The 18,301-nt window shown below is 43.4% G+C and overlaps 1 protein-coding gene across 8 annotated transcripts in view; it reads right to left on the reverse strand.

Annotated features, from left to right (window-relative positions):
* Positions 1-4,760: 4,760 nt before the first annotated feature.
* Positions 4,761-18,301, reverse strand: part of LOC6896758 (mucin-5AC) — a 34,697-nt gene continuing 21,156 nt past the window's right edge. For 5 of the 8 annotated variants that reach the window (XM_033376450.1, XM_033376449.1, XM_015183362.2 and 2 more), the window contains exons 5-11: positions 16,971-17,089; positions 16,187-16,901; positions 15,744-16,115; positions 12,536-15,664; positions 12,323-12,481; positions 11,665-12,095; positions 4,761-10,003 (exon numbers count right to left, since the gene is read on the reverse strand). In XM_033376450.1, coding sequence (XP_033232341.1) covers positions 9,778-10,003; positions 11,665-12,095; positions 12,323-12,481; positions 12,536-15,664; positions 15,744-16,115; positions 16,187-16,901; positions 16,971-17,089 — 5,151 coding nt within the window. In that variant the 3' untranslated portion in view covers positions 4,761-9,777. Of the gene's footprint in view, positions 10,004-10,953; positions 11,062-11,664; positions 12,096-12,322; positions 12,482-12,535; positions 15,665-15,743; positions 16,116-16,186; positions 16,902-16,970; positions 17,090-18,301 lie in introns of all 8 variants that reach the window. The other 3 variants (XR_004468365.1, XR_001451519.2, XM_015183364.2) reach the window with 3 other exon arrangements.

Here is an 18,301-nt window from a genome sequence, read left to right on the forward strand (position 1 = left end):
TAATTAAATGAATTCTTATTTGGGACGGGTGGCCTTGGGTTCATTATGGAAATAGAACGCCAACGCCAACGCTAGGCTGTACCTTAACAGCTTGCTGGTCAGAGGGGAGAGAGGGGGAGGGAGTTTCCTCGCATCGCAGCAGACTCTGTGGCTCGACTTTAACTGTAAATGCGAAGAAGGTGGAAAGCACGGAATAGCCGAGGAACTGCGGTTGTTTTTGGGAGTGCCCTCTGACAGGATTTTTACTGTTATTCGAAGCCACTGTAGGCAGTCGCACAAGGCACTTTTGCTCATACAACAGTAGCATAAACAAACGAGTATCATTCCAATTGCTCAATTCTTTATTCCGTCGAATATTCCCAGCTATATAGAACATTTAGCCATGCCCACATATTTTTATACGGTTGATGAATCAATTTTCTACTTAACTGGCTTATTTTTAATACTTGCTTTTTTTGGATTTTGCTTAAAAAAAGGTTTTAGCGAAAAAGGTCAAACAAATGAAACGTAATAAAACGTAAGAGAAAAATCGTTCCAATTGTTAAATTTTTTTATTCCGTTGAATAATGCTGCCTAACTAAAACCATTAGCTCTGCCCACATAATTTTAGACCATTAATGAATAAATTTCCTACCTGATTGACTACTTTTAAGTACTCCTTTTTATTTTGTAGTGTAGAAAACAAGCTTTAAACAAAAAAGGTCAACAAAAAACAGTGGCAACGTAAGTGAGTATGGAATGCGCCGTAAGTGAGTATGAAATGTCACGTCAACAGGAGTTTGGGCGCAGGTATACCCTATTTTGTTGATATATATGGAGAAACTGTTTTTCCAAGCTGTTTTTAATATAGAAATGATCTCAGATTGTTTTGTTTTTGACATTAATGCATAAGATATACACACTTGATCATAATAATAGGTACACCTTGAAGCTTTTCATTAATAATTAGTTTTATCGTACTTTAAGTGTTGAAAACAAAATTTTGTTTGGTATGTTTTATTTGTCAATGTATTGCAGTTCCGTGGCAAAAAAATGAAACAGGGAAACCGCCGAATAACAGAGCTTTAAGCGAAATTGCGAGTTGACATCACATTATGGCTGATCAAAATAATAGGTACAGTGTCAGTAAATTTTGAATATCAAGTGAATAATTCGGAAATTCTTGACTTTTTGGCAAATTAAACATCCATTTCATTAAACAACAGTCTAAATATGAGCAAATAATTATTTTTTTCTTACAAGAATAGGCCGAATGTCTTATTGTACAGCCCAATTGGCTCTTAGTCTGAAAAAAGAAGGCCAATCTCTTCGGGCCATTGCCAAATTAATGAAAAGGTCCCATAATTTTGTTACAATGCTTTAAAAATTAAAACCTAGTCAGGAAACTCGCGGAAAGCCACAGAAAACAACCATAACACTTGACCACTACATACTTTTCTTTGAGGAATAAGGACCCATTTAAGTCGTCAAAGGCTATTGCATCAGAAATTGCACTAGAAGTTAGTGCTCCAACGATCCGTAGACGGCTACAACAAGCCAGCCTTCCAAGGAGAATAGAAAGAAAGGTCCCACTTACGCGTCAAAAAAATCTAGCCATGGGGCAAACTTTTGCTAAAGATCATAAAGACTGCGCAGGATGCGCCGGAGAGAAAAAGTGGAGAAGCCTTTTATGGAGCGACGAAACTAAAATAAATTTATTAGGGAATGAATGTGAAAGCAATGTAGGAAGCCCTAAACGAAAGAATTTTGATCCATGTTTCAAACAAAAAATTTCTCAAACATGGAGGTGCCAGCTAAAGACATGCGGCTGCTCATCCTGGTACGGCGTAGGTCCATTTTTCCTGACAACGAACAGAATGGACGCTGAGCAATACAAATCCAGATTGCAGACAGTTATGCTACCTTATGCTGAAGAAAAAATGAGTTTCCATTGGGTATTTAAGTAATATAACGACCCAAGGCACACATCTAAGCTTTTGACCAACTTTTTTGAGGACCAAACAATAGACGTTTTAAAGTGGCTTCCTAAATTTTCCGACTTAAATCCAATCGAAAACTTGTGGGGAGATTTACGAAACAAAATTAGCTAAGTTTTCATTTTCAAATAATCAAAAATTATGCGAGGGCGTCCAAAAATTGAGGTATGAGACACCTGCCAGACGCTTATTACAAGTACGCCAAAAATAATTACAAAGTTGACAAAAAATAAAGGTGGATACATCGGATATTAACTATAAATCCCATTTAGGCAACGAAAAAATAATAATAATCAGTTAAAAAACCTTTTTTCATAACAAAACTTGAAGTGTACCTATTATTTTGAGCAGCCTGACATTGACTCTGAAGTACAAATTGCTCTCTTTTCTTTTATAACATTATCCTATAATATAATAAAGTTTATTTTATTAAAAACAAATACTATTGGTATAATTGAGAACTAATTTTAAGTTTCAAATATTGAACACAACTGCTTTTTGTTATGTTAAAGTTTACGTAGATGTGTGTACCTATTATTAGTGTGCACATATCTCGATCCCGATACCCATTCTTGGTTTCTATAAGAAGACCACTACCTTCAAAATATCGTTGAAATACTTTTATAACAGGGCCTGACTAGTTTTGGCCCTTAGATGACAAATATTCTCTCAATTCTATAACATCCATTTCCCGAGGGTATGCAAAATGTTGCTCAATCCGCGCCATGTTGGGGAACAATGCTGCTCAATTTCACGGCACATGAGTCTGGCCCATACAAATTGAATGTTGCCAGCAACATAAGACGTAAGAAAACGTAAGTGAGGATGGAATGCGCCGTAAGTGAGTATGGAATGTAAGGGAAATTGTTGAGCTGAAAAGGACATTGTGGCGGGGGAAAAATCCCTCCACGAAGAGAGTATTTCCCATCAGAAAAGTCCCAAAAAAGAGAGCAGGAGGGACCTAAGCCCACTTTGGTCCCTATATTTCCTCTATATACTTTGCGGCTGGAACTCATGAAAATTTTAAGTTTGGCGCCTAAAAAAAGCTTTATAGAAAAGCTTTGCCGAGAACCGGCGTCGTTTATGAAACAAAGAAGATTATTTCACCCATTCCCGTTTGCCGGTTGTTGGATGCTCTAAATAAACAATAATGGCAAAAACAGAAAGGGCGAAAACAAAAAACCAGAAATTCAAATTTGTACTCTTTTTCTTTGCCAGGCAGTCAGCTGTTCCACAAAATCAGCTGTGTCGTAGTAGTGTGTAGATGTAAAGATGTGCAATTGACATGTAGCACAAAATTAAGACATACTGAAAAATTAACAGAATTTTGAATCTAACCATTTTTGTTATATGATTTCAACTATGCCGAAACATATTAAAAGTCAATAGTAACCTACTTCCATATTATTGTGTGCCCAAATTATTTTCTAAATTTATGGAAAGTAAGGTAAATATTTAATAACTTGGAAAATTGTTACTCAAATTTCATATATGTATGTACATATATGCATAAGAAGTGTTTCACAGATATGTATTTATACCCCCCAATTGGCAGAGTTTTGCAATTTTGTACCCCGACCTCAAAAACTCCTTTTGTTTTTTGTTTTTGTTTTAACGTAACATTAGGTAATTTGTTTTTACATTTTGTCGTACGAAGGCCAGAATGGAAACTCCCATATTGAACTATCTAAAAAAAATGACAGAAAAACTATTAGCAATCATTCCTCTCCGGAAAATTAAAAAATGCTTTGGTTTTTTTTTTTAGTTACGACCACCACTTTATTTTCATTTTGTGTTTTTGTAAGTTTAGTTCATTTTCATTAAGTTTGCTCAAATCATGTTCGATTAAATTACAAAGTGCTTAAACCTAAAAGTATGTGTGTACGTATGTATGGACTAAAATGGTTAACAAAGTTTGGCAATCAGTTACAGTTAGTGGAAACGAATTCAAAGAACCCATGTAGGCGTAGTACAACCAAAACAACAATGGGAAATCGAATCAGTTTAAATATATATGCATGTATGTATGTATGTATTTTTGTTTTTGGTTTTCTTATTCGATCATGCGTTGGCCGAGAAATTGTGGCTCAATGCGATTAGTAGAAATGCAACAACGTGTAAAACGGCCCAAAAAAGAGCCGCCACAACCAATAGAATATCACACCAAAAATGGCAGAGTACAACAAATCCAACAGATACAATAGATTATAATTATAATTATAATTAGTGAGAGTAGGTGAGTGTGTAAGTGTGTAAGAGTTTCTTCTTTGCTAAGGATAGAATGTGAGGGACGCGGACCTAACTAACTTGGTAGGGGACACGACACAGGTCCAGCTGCTGTTCCTGCTCCTGCTCCTGCTGCTGCTACTGCTGCTGTCGTCGTGCCGTGAGGCTGGGCTCTAGCTCGGTGCCTGTACAGAGTGCTCTCGCTGGTGTCCGGGGCGTGGGCTTTGGGTACAACATTCATAAAGTTTATCTACCTCAGCGCTACCTAAGTTGTCGTTGTCGTTTTGCTAGCTAACAAAAGTACAATAACTGTGTATATATATGTATAAAATTACCAACAAATTCATAAATTATTGTTGTAATATGTTTAGAAAATAGTGTCCATATATCATCGTCATCGTCATCATCATCGTCGTTATCATCTGTATCTTCACACTTATCATCTAATGCATTTGAAGAATTGACTACAATTAAATGGCAAAAGTGTGCCATAGTTTCTGATTTTCTTAAATGTATCCTTTTTAGATTTCATTTTTCTTTTCATTTCTTTTTTTTTTGTTTTTTTTGAGTTTCCATGTAATTACATACATTACACATACACATGCAATACACAATAATCATTTAAATCGTAATTATGTTAAATGTAACTGGTAACATCATGCTAAATACAATATACCTCCATTATAGACAGATTCGTTTCCGTATCCCCTCCATCTCAACAGGCCATCCTGCCGCCTGTTGCCTGCCACCTGCCACCTGCCTCCTTATACGCATTTCAATTACAATTATCAGAGATTTGACGTCTATAGCAAATACATAATTTTTTAAAAATTATTTGGAGGGAATATTCATGATTTTTTCAAATATCGTTTACATTGATCTTCTCTTATCAAAGTGTTTGAGCTTTCAGGAAAACATTACGCTTTTCCCATTTACATTTTCTCTTCATAGACTTTGCTATGCGATTGTAAGACTGGTACAAACAATGATTGAGTCGAAACGAACAAAATAAAGAGATTACGCGTATTTCGTTGAAGGAAATGCATTATATGTGCCGGTTGTTATTAAGTACAATGTTGTTAGGTACCAAAAAGTGTAAAGCAAAGTTAAAGTATTGCCGCGTTCAAATGAAAGCATGTAAAATCGTTTATATCTATTTTGATCATCAGTTTACAACCACGAAAACATTTAAGTTTACATTTACTCTTATGTATGTACATGTGTCAGATACACATTAATATTAGTACTGTATAAATACATACATACATATATCCTCTATGTGTGGGTGTATCTGTATCTGTATCTGCATCTGTATCTGCATCTGTGTCGGCATGTTGCGAGCTAGATAGATTTACATGCTACGTAGTACGTATTGTACAAATTACGTTCAACAAGAGGTTACAGCATCTCAGCTAAATGCCATAAAGTAACAGTTTGTGTTTCTTTATAAAAGTGTATCATTGCATACTTATTACAGTTAAAACTTACATCGTAGATTTGTGTAGTTCTTGTATATATGGTACTTAATCATAGCAGGGTCGATCGGCCCGACCGCCAGCCGCGAGCCGCCCCCAATCGAGGATCAGGGGTCCGGCCCGGTCCGGTCCGGTCCTGTCGAGCCTCTCGATAATACTGAGCGGTAAAGTTTGTCTCGCAATGCGTTGCATATACAATATACATATAGGTATAGGCATAGATCATGATCGATACTTTGTTCGGCACAAGAATGAGCGGGCTGAAGAATTCATCCAAAGCTGCGATCTCACAATTTCGTATTCTTTTATTACTCGTCAGTCTAAATACTCTGAGATGTCGCATGTGAAGCGTAGATGTTGTAGTGAAAGTTGTGCCTAACAGAAGATCCCCTAATTACTATATTACTATATATATATACTCGTAGATCACATCATTATGCACTTGCACCTGCAATTGCACTTTCCGATGTTGCTTAAAATTTCCTCTTACTGGCTAAACAGGAATGCAAACTTGCACAGATATACATACACAGTCGTGTATATATACCCATATATATATATATATATGTATATATATTGAATGTTTTCTCGATTCGTTTTAAATAAAATTGATATGTCTAATAGCTATTATCAATCGTTTTCAATTTCAAAAGGTTTTTGTATTGTATTCGAAGTAATTCAGTTGCATTTTACGCTTTATATTTTTTGTTGTTGTTTGTTTGTTTTTTTGTTTGGTTTTCCCCCTGTTTTTCAGGTCTGACATACATACATATATGGTAGTTATATATGGTATTTGGTATATGGTATCTGTAAGTTGTACAAAATACACATTTACATATACATGCAGTACTTATCTTGAATGGCAAAATTATTGATGAGTTGCACATTGAACTATTTAATGGCTTTGAGTTAGAATCAAATTTCGTATTATTGATCACTTGAACTTGAGTTTTGAGCTAAAAAGAATTCGGTTATCCATCCATCAGATGCGCGTGGCATATCTTTTTGGCATGGCCTTTGGCTGTGGCCTTTGATTGGTATGTGGAATTGGGTTGACTAGGCTTATATACAGATTATACAGATTAATCGTACGTATAAGTATAAGTATTGCGTTAATACGGTTTACATTTACATTCGCTTAATGAACAATCACAACGCAGAGTATTCGAATAAAGTGAGTGAGCAGAGCCACGAGCCGAGGCGAGGCGCGGCGAGGATCGTCGCGTCGCTGTAGCTGTAGCCGAGTTAATTCTTGAAATTAGATTCAGAGAAAAAGGTGAAAATAGCACAAGATACTTGTCACAGATTGTCTTTCTCGTTACTCGTTATGTTACTAGTATAGTAATAAATAAAAATGCAAAACGATCGTATGAAAAATGAAACAGTTGAAATCATTTAATTGGTAAACGATAAACATTTTTGCACAGTAAACAAGGCTTAAAATGAAATAAAATATAAATATAAATAAATTTTGGCGAATAACCTATTGCATTTGACTAGATCTAGATGGTAGAACCAATACAAATATCTTCACGTTTATCGTCTGTTTGTCTTTAGGAAACTTTTTTGAAAAGCAACAAAGTGCACACACATCCAAACTTAAGCTAATTATGTATACGTCTAGATTTCAACACTTACTTAAGGATAAACATTCATTTTGTTGGATACATACTTTATTTTATAATACTTAAGACTTACGCTTGAAGGCATTTTAGCATAGAACAGATCGAAACGGAACAGAATAGAATAGAACAGAACAGAAGAGTTGAAACGGAAATCGAAATGGAAATGGAAACGGAAAATAGCAGAGACGTTATGGTGGATGCCATACAAACAGATTATTGTACGTGAGAAAGTCTTTGAACGGCTTCGAAGAGCCCACAACAAACAGTTCTTGAAGGTGCTTTATGGTGGGTTGCTGTAGCTGTATCTCGTATCTATGTATATCCGCTTACACTTATTGTATATAACACCGAAAAATATCCAAGAACTATGTCATCCATTAACTAAATCTATGGTTATGGCTATGGTTACGGTTATGGTTATGGTTTACTAAGTATTACTAAGTCAGAGGGGGGGGGAAGCGAACACATGGCAAGGACAACCAACGCACCGGATGGCCATAGTTTGAGTAATTTGGAGTCAGGTCTGATTTATGTCTGTGATATTTACAACATCATATATAGAGTGGGTTTTTGTATACAGTGCGATAAGTAAATCTTACGCACACAACTGGCAAAGTACAACCGTAAAAATTGCTAATAGTTTCTTCTCAATCTCATACTCATCTCTGGATCTGTCTCCGTCTCCGTCGGGATCTGTGGGAAGTCGTAGGTGTACGGGGGATAGGGTCGGGTCAGAAGATATTAGACTAAATACGAATATTTAATTTGGTTTTTGGTTTTTGGTTTTTAGCTTTGCATGCATTGGTTTACATTAAACTAGATTAATATACGCCATCGTCAATAATATACCACCCGGCGCGGCACGGCACGGCACGGCTCTGGTACTGGCCTCAAAAACGTTTGAATCAATTGATCAATTTGTTGTAGTACATTAGCTCACTGTCCAAATGGAAAACGTGTGATTCTTGTTGTTGTTGTTGCTTCAAATTACTGGCAGATTTACTGTTGTACCATTTAATTGAATATAATTATATGTATGTATATAATTACTATGTATAACCTATGTCTATATAAAACTGTACTGTACTGTCTCTCTGTGTGTGCTTCCTGGGTGCTGAGGTAAGGATTTGGACTTGGACTTGGGTGGGAAACTTGATGTGGTAGAGGGGGCTGGGGAGCTTGGGAGCTTGGGGGATAAATCTAGAAATATCAATAGTTTAATGTCTTTTATGCGTTTTGGAGAAATTTGAAAGTTATCTTTCCTTAAGGGGTATCCCTACGGGGGTATCTTATGTACAGTGCCTTACAACCTAAAACATTGCGTTAAAATTAAAGTTAAAATTTTCCATAATTTCGATTTCATTGCATTAGATTTGTGTGTGTTTGTGTGTGTGTATGTGTAAGTGTTAAATTTTTTTTTCATTTTTAGCTAAAATCGTTTTTGATCTCACTCAATATCACTTGATTTCACTAGATTTTCTTATGGATTTTTGTTGTTGTTTGTTTTTTTTCTGTCGTTTTTTAAGCCATAGTTTAAGTACAGTAGTTTTGGGTTTCTTTAGGTAGTATGTATGTCTGTCTGTGTGTATGTCTGTGTGTATGTAAGTACGATCTAGGTAAAATTTCAACTACTTGGAGTTGCTGACTTGCGTCGTTAAAACTAGAACAACAATCATATATCGCATATATCGTAAGTCTAGGCATATATGCATATACTATACTCGCATGTATATATGTATGTATATATATAGAGATTCTCTTAGGGGCTACACCTTTATCGCTCTAGTAAAGTATCAGTGTAGTGTAGTGTGTTGCAACTATGTACGAGTATTTGGAGTAGAAAAAACTTGTAGTTAACAGTAATTATGCGCTAGTTAATCTGTTTATCATAGATTTGGATTGAGCTTTAGCTTTAGCCTCAGCCAGTAGTTCTTTCTGTTTTTTGCTTTCTGTTTTCCGTGTGTTTTAAAGTTATAGAGTTACAGTTACACCTACAGTCGAGTCGAGCAGAATAAACGCCTACTACGATATAAAAATACGGTAGGGTATATTAGAATTATCTCAACATAAATATTGCACTTGCCTACAATAGTTAATAACAATTCAATTTGAACTTGTACCAATCATTGGCTAGACTTAAACCCTAGAGTGAGTCGAAAGTGTTTCCTACTTAGATGATATCTAGATAGAAAGAGAAGGTGTTTTTTTGTTTGGGTAGATAGATAGATAGATAGTTAGATAGATTCTACATAGATAGAGTAGACGTAGTTGGAGATAGACTGAAGGAGCGATTTGATTTGAATGGAGAAATGCCTTTAACTACTACATACAGATGACATTGATTTTTAGACTCAAATTCGTCTAAGAGTAAATTCTAACGCTGCTTGCTTAATGCGATTGTCAATCGATTTTTCATTTGTTAAATCTTTTAATTTTTTGGAAGTATTTCTTATTTCTGTTCCGATCTCCCGGTCTCTAAGACGACGTTGCGATCGCTGATGAGGCGGCTGTTGATGCTAATCCCGATGCCGTTCCTGTCGATGTGCCTGTCGATGTCCCTGTCCCAGTGACTGATCCTGTGATAATATTTGCTAGATTGCTCAGCTGCTGCTTTTGTTGCTGGTTTTTGGGCGACGGATCCGATTCCTGAACCCGATGCGTCTTCATATGAGCACTGCGACTCTTGACCTTATTGAAGACTCTGACAGAGGGAGAGAGAAAAAGTCAGCCATGAGAGCATGTGTATTGCGATCATCGAGAGCTACAATCTCTACCAGCTAGAATGCACACTAAGTGGATATTTTGGACATTTAGATATAATGAAGCACATAGAGTAGGCAGCGATTATCACAATTAACACAAGAGTATATGTAGTAGGGCATGCTTAGGTACGATAGATAGGGCGGATAGCATGCGGAGATATGGAGATATTCTTCTGTCACTTTCACTTCCTCTTACTTAGCCTTGTGTGGAGTTAAAATTTGCTTTGTTGTTATCAATAACCATGGAAAATAGAGAGTTCATGTTGATTGTTTTTAGGAACGAAACCGAAATCGAAACAAATAAAATTATTTAATAAATACATTTATACATATATTTGTAGGAAAAACAGAAGAGTTGAGAATTGAAAGTGGAGAGTTTGTTTGGTGTGCGCTTGAATGATGATAGCAGAAGTACACTAGACAGCCGCACTCGCCGCGGGCGGTGATCTCAATGCAACAAATTTGACCAAAATTCCAGATATACCAGATGTACGTAAACCAATTTCGTAAACACTAGTAGTAGTAGTAGTAGTAGTAGTAGTGGATCAGAGATCACGTCCCAAGCGAGCGGTATACAATTTACAGAGGAAATGTAGCAATTGCTTAGAGGTGTCCCCAGTCCCAGAACAGCCCCGTGATTTGTTAGTTAGTATATTTACAAAAGATAAGATATCGAATGCAAGAGGCATTTAGCGCTGCTCTTAGGTACGTAATTGTATTGTACATATATCGAAACAATTGTACATCAAATCAGAGATCAGAGAACAGAGAACAGAGATCGAATCGAATGGAGTGGTGTGGTGTGGAGAACGGAAGAGGGGGTAATACCGAAATGAAACGTAATGGAAGTGGAATGGTGGAAACGAAAGAGTGAAAATTGCTTACTTACCGGGCGATTTGCCAGCGTCTGCCTGGCGTCTTTAGTCGCGCTGTTTGTGTGAACTTGTGGATCTGATATCAGTTCCGGTTACATCTATTTGCGAGCTGTGACTCCTCGCTTTAAAATTGCAATTTCGATTTATTGTTTGTATTCGTAATTTGAATTTTTGTTTGATCATGGAACAATACAATACAACAACAATAACAACAATTAATTAATCGCTTGATGAAAACTCTAACTAAATGGCAGAGAAGTCGGAAACTGACATACGATAGAATGGAACTCAAGGCTTCATAATGTCTACAAACTCAAGGCCAAAAACTATACTCGTACGTAATCATAGATAGGGATAGATAGATAGATAGATAGATAGATAGATAGAACGAGAGAGATTGAGTGAGTGACAGACAAAACGAACAATTGATGAACACAACAAAAGAAAAAGAGATCTTTCGAAACAATAAGAAGAAAGTTCAGTCAACTCAAAGTCTAATTAAAAACTCAAGATCTCGTTTACGTTTACGAATACTCGAGAGCTGGCATGGTAAATAATTTACGATATAGCGTGCTTTACGATCTCAACTCAAGTCAATACACGGGCACTCAAATCGCTTGCGGATTTCTGAATTTTGTCTATGGTTTTTCACTTGATTGTTTTTTGTTGGTTGGTTGGTTATACGAGTGTTTTTTGGTAGAAATTTCTTTGGGGGGGAATCTTACTTGCCGCACACCTTGCAGGGAAATTCCCCCTCCTTGACAGTGGGCGGGGCAGTGGCGTTCGTGTTGCCCGTTTCCACTTTGGAGGCTGTCAGAGTCGAGGAGGACGTGGCTGTCGTTGTGTTTGGGTTGCCACCGCCATTGATGGTGGCACTGTTGCCACTAAGATTCGTTGCATTTGCTGTTGCTGATGTTGCATTGCTTGATGGATTAGTGCCGCTGTTGGTTGACAGGGGCGCGCATGCGTAGCTGTTGGAACTTTGTTGGTTGCTGTTTGTGGCATTATTTGCCGGGGCATGCTGCGTACTGTTGCTGCTGCTGTTGTTGCTGTTGCTGCTGTTGTTGTTGTTGCTGTTGCTGTTGTTGCTGCTGGCATTACGGCCAAAAGCGTGTATGCGAACGTGGCCGTGCAGCGCCGCCTTCGAACTGAAGCTCTACATTTGGACGGGCGGGCGGAGGGGTTGATTTGGTTGATTTGATTTTGTACAGAGCATTATATACAGTACACAGAAAAGAAAGTAAACAGAAAGAGCCGGTGAGGTGAGGCGGGATGTTGTGTGTGTGTGTGAATTTGTTACGGCTGTCATTCGGCTGGGTAAGGTCTCAAGAGGGGTGTGCTAGAGCTGGCGACATGCTGCAGCATTTAAGGCCTACAACTTACCGCTGAACAGTCGGCAATCTCGCAAACATAGGGCTTCTCCACGGCGGGCACGATGTGGGTCACTGGCTCCATCTTCAAGTGCGATACCTTATAGTCCACGCAGAGCTTCTTCCAGAAGTAATACATTTGCACACACTCCCCCGAGGACTTGGTGCGAAGCTGTACAAAGGAGGATGACAAAACGTTTGGGGAAAAGGCTTCCACAGCACTCACCTCGCTGGCAATCTTGCCAAAGTCCTTGCCGTGCTTCTCCAGACCACGCAGGAACTGCTCCAGCTCGAAGGCGGTCCACTTCATTTGAAATGCACTGGACTGCGTCTGGAGGAGGGTCAGCACCGCCGCCGCCGAATTGCCCTGCGACTTGAGCAGCGTGTGGAGGGCCACCTCCTCGGAATGACTGCCCATTGGCACGGCCGATGATTTGCTGAGATCTATGTAACGCATCAGGATTTTGTCGTCCTCCTGCACCTCGGGATTCCACATCATGTCCGCACCCATGGGCTCACTGGCGGCCTCCTCCAACGGCTTGCAGCAGGGTATCTGTGCCTGATATGCCGAGCCGAGATTCACCTTCGACTCGTCCGAGAAGTCGACCAGGCCCACCGGATCGCCAAAGTCATCTTCGAAGGCATCGAATATGCCCTGGCCCTGCTGCTTCCGCACAATGCAATACAGCCCTGTTCCCTTGCGGTCCGGATTGAGGATGGGGGCCGGCGTGTAGTGCGTGCGGGAGGGCTTGCGCAGCTTCGAGCGATGCGGCGACAGGGTGTGGAACTTGGAGAACTTCTGCGTCCCCTGGGGAGCGTTCGAGCGCAGGCGGCGCTTCAGTATGGAATTGGTTTGATTCGACAGCGGCTGCAGATTGGACACGCTGGGCGAAGTGGCAATTACCACAGGTGTGGGCACCGATGTGGCCAGGGCCGCCAGCAGAGACTTCCCATTGCCATTGCTATTAGTGGCAGAGGCCTGGGCTGTGGCGCCGCAGGGAAAGAGCAGGCTGGCATCGAGAGCGGTGCTCTGGCCTTCATTGGGATTCATCTGGCAGTCGGTGGTGAGCACTGCCGCATTGTTTGTGGTGGATGTGCCATTAGAGCCGTACAGCAGGGGCTGGAGCAGGCTGTTGAGCGGCTGCAGTGTCATGGTGCTCTGACTGGTATCCAGGAACTGGCTCTGGCTGGTAACCGCCGCAAAGCCATGACCCCCCACCAGGGGCAGCATGAATTCTGTCTGCTGCTGGCCCCCCTGTGCCTGCATGGACACCGATTGGCCCAGCGACTGCTGGGGGACCAGGATCTGCTGAGACTGCTGTTGCTGATCCTGTAGCTGCTGCAGTATCTGTTGCTGCTGCTGTGGCTGCTGTTGGAGGTCCGACTCTTGCTGCTGATAGATGGCCGTGGTTTGCTGGAGTTGCTGCTCCATCGGCTGGGGCATAGTCGTTGCCTGGATCTGCCCCATCTGACGCTGTAGACCGAACTCGCGTGGCGAGGAGGAGAGCATCGGGTCCTCCGAGTTGTTCATCATCTGGGACTGCAGTCCCAGGCCCGGCAAGTAGTAGAGATCAATGATGTTCTCCCCCTGCTCCTCGCTGGTCAGCTGCAGCTGCATGTTCTCGTCGGGCAGCACTTCTCGGAGCACCTGCTTCACATCCTCCGCCGAGCCAATGCCGCTGGTGAAGAAGGACTCCGACAGCGGGGAGGTGGCATTGCGGGAATCATTGAGAAACTCCTGGTCCTCGTCGAGGAACGAGAGATTCGTTTCGGCAAACTCGCGCAGGTCGCACTCGGTGTCGTCTTCCGTGCCATTCAGCAAGTCCTCCACCTTGATGGAGGGATCGAAGCTGCTCTCCTCCAGCACCGACTTCAGCTTCAGGATCTTCTCGTTGTCGTTCTCGTTCAGCTGTTCGATGGGCTGGCCATCGTCCGTCTTGAAGTAGATGTGCGAGAAGTCCGTCTTGTCTCCGAAGAAGGTGTTGCTGGCGTCCACGAACTGGGCGGCCGCATCCTCAATGAAGGGCGACGACTGGGCCATGTTCTCGTGACTGGAGGGTGGCGTCGGATAGGCCAGCGGCGAGTGGAGTGGAGAGGGCAGGATGCTGCCGCGCATGCTGGCTATCGCCTGGATCTGGGAGCTGTTCTGCATGATGAGCTCCTTGGAATGGAATTGCTGGAAGGTGGGCAGCGGTGTCGTGGTGGTGGTGGTGTTGCCGGTGGTGCTGGTGTTATTGCTGCTGGAGGAGCCGTTGGCGGTGCCCGTGTCCGGCTCCAGCTTCACCAGCTGGGTGTGCACACTGTCGCCGGCCTCGCTGAGCAGGGCAAAGTCCTCGGAATGTTCGCTCTTGATCTGAGCCACGTCCTCTTCGTCGTTCAGCAGCTCCATGGAGTCGACTGTCTGGAGCAGCATTTCCGTGTCGGAAACGTTGTACACCTCTGAGTCGTCGAACAGATCGCTGCCATCGCTGGTATAGGTAACGGTGTACACTCCGCCTCCTCCGCTCGTGATCACTCCCCCGGTCCCGCTGCCAACGTGCCCCTCCTGACTGGGGGCGATGTTCAGCGAGAGGGCCGTGTCATCGGCCAAGGAGATGCTGCCGCTCGAACAGGATGTATTCACGCTGCTGCTGGTCTTCATCAGACTTCCCGTGAGACTGGACAGGCTGCTCAGCTTGCTCTTGGTGGCCACCACCTGGACATCGGAAGGTATGATCACCGTGCGATTGTTGTTGGTGATGATCTGCCGGCCGATCGTCTGGAGATTGCTCCCCCCGATGGTGGTCAGCTCTGTGATAGCTCCCAGGCCCGATCCTGTGCTATTTTGGGTAGTCATCAGCACATTCGTGCCGCTGTGGGTTGTGTGCGACTGGGCCTTCTTGGAGGTGACGGCAATGCGAGTGCCGCGCTTCAGCAGCTCGATCAGGGTGGAGTCCTTGGGATCCGTGTTGGTGGCTGCGGATATGCCGCTAATGGTGCCGCCTGCCTTCAGAGCGGTCAGCGCACTCATCGTCGTGGTGGTGGGCACGTTATTGGTGGTGATTGTGATCGTATTGGTGCCGCTGCCAAGACTGAGGGTCTTCGACTGCTTCTGGCCCCCACTGAAGATCTCGATGCTCTGGGGCAGCCCGATCTGCTGTATGCTGAGCCCGTTGCTGCTCTTGATTGTTGTGGCCGCCGGCAGCACCGCTGTGGTGGTGGCCGTGCTGGTGGAGAGCGTTTGGGTGAATGCGCTAGAGCTGCTCTTCGGATTCAGGAAGCTCTCCAGGTCGCTGATCGATCGTCGAAGGGTGGTGGTGGTGCTGCTGCTGCTGTTGCTGCTGCTGTGCGGTGGTGCGGGTACCACGAAGGCGCCCTGCGGGAAGAGGCAAGAGTAGATGCGAATTGAATGCTGGATGGATGGATGATACTTTATTTTTTGATGATCAACCCACCTTGTTCATGTCCTTGCGCTTGCTGATGATCTTCTCCTCGATGAGGGCACGCACTCCGATGCTGGCCGTCTGCAGGGGGGGGCCGCTAGAGTCCTTCTTCTCGCTGCGCTTCGTTTCCGGATCCTTCTTGAAGTAGCCGCCGTGCAGACGCATGTGCCCATTGAGGGCGGGTATGTTTTTGAACTTACGGTGACAGAGGTTGCACTCGACGGGCTTGTCGAGCTTCACGAGCAGGTGGGGATTGGCGGTGGCCACAAGTTGCTGCTGCTGGCCGACGTCTTCCTCCTTGATTTCTACGGGGGAGTTCGCTGAAGAAGCCACCAGATCGGTGCCATCTTCCACATGAAGCGTCACATTTTGGGCGCTGTTGAGCTGTGAATAAAAGAGTATGGATGCTTTCAGCACTGCTTGGGGATTGATTGGGTATATTGATGTCCACCCACCAATTGCATGTTCCAGGTACGGGGCCTGGACGATGACGGGGCCGAGTTCGTGTTGATTTTGTAGGAGCTGACGCTGGTGGGCGAGGAGACGGTCACCTGGGCGCTCGTCTGCTTCGTCTGTTGCATAATCTTGCTGATGAGATCGAGCTGCTCCCGGGTCAGGCCCTCGCCCTCGAGGCTGATGCCATCGCTGAGCGTGATGGTGGGGGAGCTGGCTATCACGGTGCCATTGCCCACCGACGTCGCGATGGTCGACGGCGAGGACGACAGCGACGACGACGAGGCCGTGGAGGATCCATTGGAGGATGTGGAGGTGGTGGGCGACAACAGGGTCATGCCCGTCTTGATGGGCAAGTTCATGGCCTTGATCTGTTCGTCCGAGAGAGCGATACCCGTGGCGGCATCCACCAAGGAGCTGCCCGTGGAAATGTACGTTCGTATGCACGTGGCACCGTCCGGGGAGCTCGCATCCCCGCTGGCCGTAGACGGCGAGAGGCTCAGCGAACTGGTGGCCACTCCGACGCTGCTGCTAATGCTCGCCCCGCTGGAGCTGGCTGTGGGGGAGAGCGATTGACTGGTGGTGGGAGTGACTGCCCCCGCATGATGGTTCTCCGAGTGCCTGCGCAGGGAGCGGGCATCGCAGTAGGACTTGCCGCATCCGTCCGCCTTACATTCGTAAGGCTTCTTGTTCCGATGAGTCATCATGTGTCCGTTTCTGTTCGAGGGGATTACGGCGTACGGGTTAGTGGATCAATGGATCATTGGATCAGCGTCATTTACTTACAAGTGATCTTGCCGCTTGAATGCCTTCGAGCAGAGCACACAAATATATTTCCGTTCGTCGCTGTGCGTCAGTTTGTGCTTGGCCAGCGCCGAGGCATTTCCAAAGATCTTGCAACAAATCTATAAAAAGTTCGAAAAGAGCCAAGTGAAATGTAATTAGCATTGCCTGAAGGCCTCTCTCTCCCCCCTCTGTCTCCATCTCCATCCACCTCCATTTCTAGGTAATTGAAATTGTTGCGGTGGCCATCACAGACCGCCAGACCGCCAGACCACCAGCCCGCTTGCCGCTGACGCTATTTGAACATTTTAATGAGCCACATTGCGTATACGTTATGTTTCTGCGGCTGCCACAGCATACCCACCCTAATTACCACCCCGCGAAAATACCGAGAACACAACCAAAAGCCCAGCCACACGATACTCTAAACTATAGATATGTACATGTGTCTGTGAGAGTATTCCTGCATCAGCAGCAGGAGTGAAATTTCTGGCTGCTGCCATTTCCTGCTGCCTGCTGCCTTCTGCCTTTTGCCTGCTGCCTGCTGCTGACCAAACATTTCCTCTGCAGTATCGTAAAACGCGTCATAAAATTGACTTCATACTCGTACTTCTCAACTAACAGACGCGCAGAAAGGAAAGACTTTAAATTGCAGCACTTTGAGCGGCTGTCAGTTTTATTGACAGACGTCGAAACGTGTTGAAATAGTCGTGCGAGGGGTGCTAGAGAGGTATTCTTTAGTTGGGGCCATAAGTGGTTGCTAGGAAAGACAACTTAAGACAACTGTAGTGAAAGTGAAAGGTACTCCATAGCTTCTAAGGAAAGTGAAAGGAGATCCTTAAACTGCTCTTTCGAGCATCACCAGCTTTCATGCGAGGTCTAATCAGAGAATATATTATTGCTCTATTAGTATTACATAAACTAATGGAACAGCTCTTTATGGCAGCAGAACGTGTTGAAATCGTATTGAGAGGGTAGCTAGAGAAATACTCTAAGAATAATGCATCATTTGTAGCATTCATAAACAGATGGCACAGCCGATGGAGCACATGCAGCCCCCCCAACCAGATGGGCTCTACGCTCACTTAGCATTGCGTATAAACACGCCCGACTATGGCTATATAATTTTACTTCCAAGTGGATGTGACGCCTACATTTACGACTAGGAATACGAGTTCAGGTGCGAGTGCGAGTGCGGGTAGGGGTGCAAGTGCGGGTAGAGCACTTCTGAGAGCTGTGCGCGTTTCACCTGCCACTCGGCCGAGACGACCTTAATGTCTGTTTATAAATATGCCACGGCACGATATGGCATGGTACAGCACTCGGTGTCTGGC

Source organism: Drosophila pseudoobscura, chromosome 2 (assembly GCF_009870125.1).
Source record: "Drosophila pseudoobscura strain MV-25-SWS-2005 chromosome 2, UCI_Dpse_MV25, whole genome shotgun sequence".
Lineage (NCBI taxonomy): Eukaryota > Metazoa > Arthropoda > Insecta > Diptera > Drosophilidae > Drosophila > Drosophila pseudoobscura.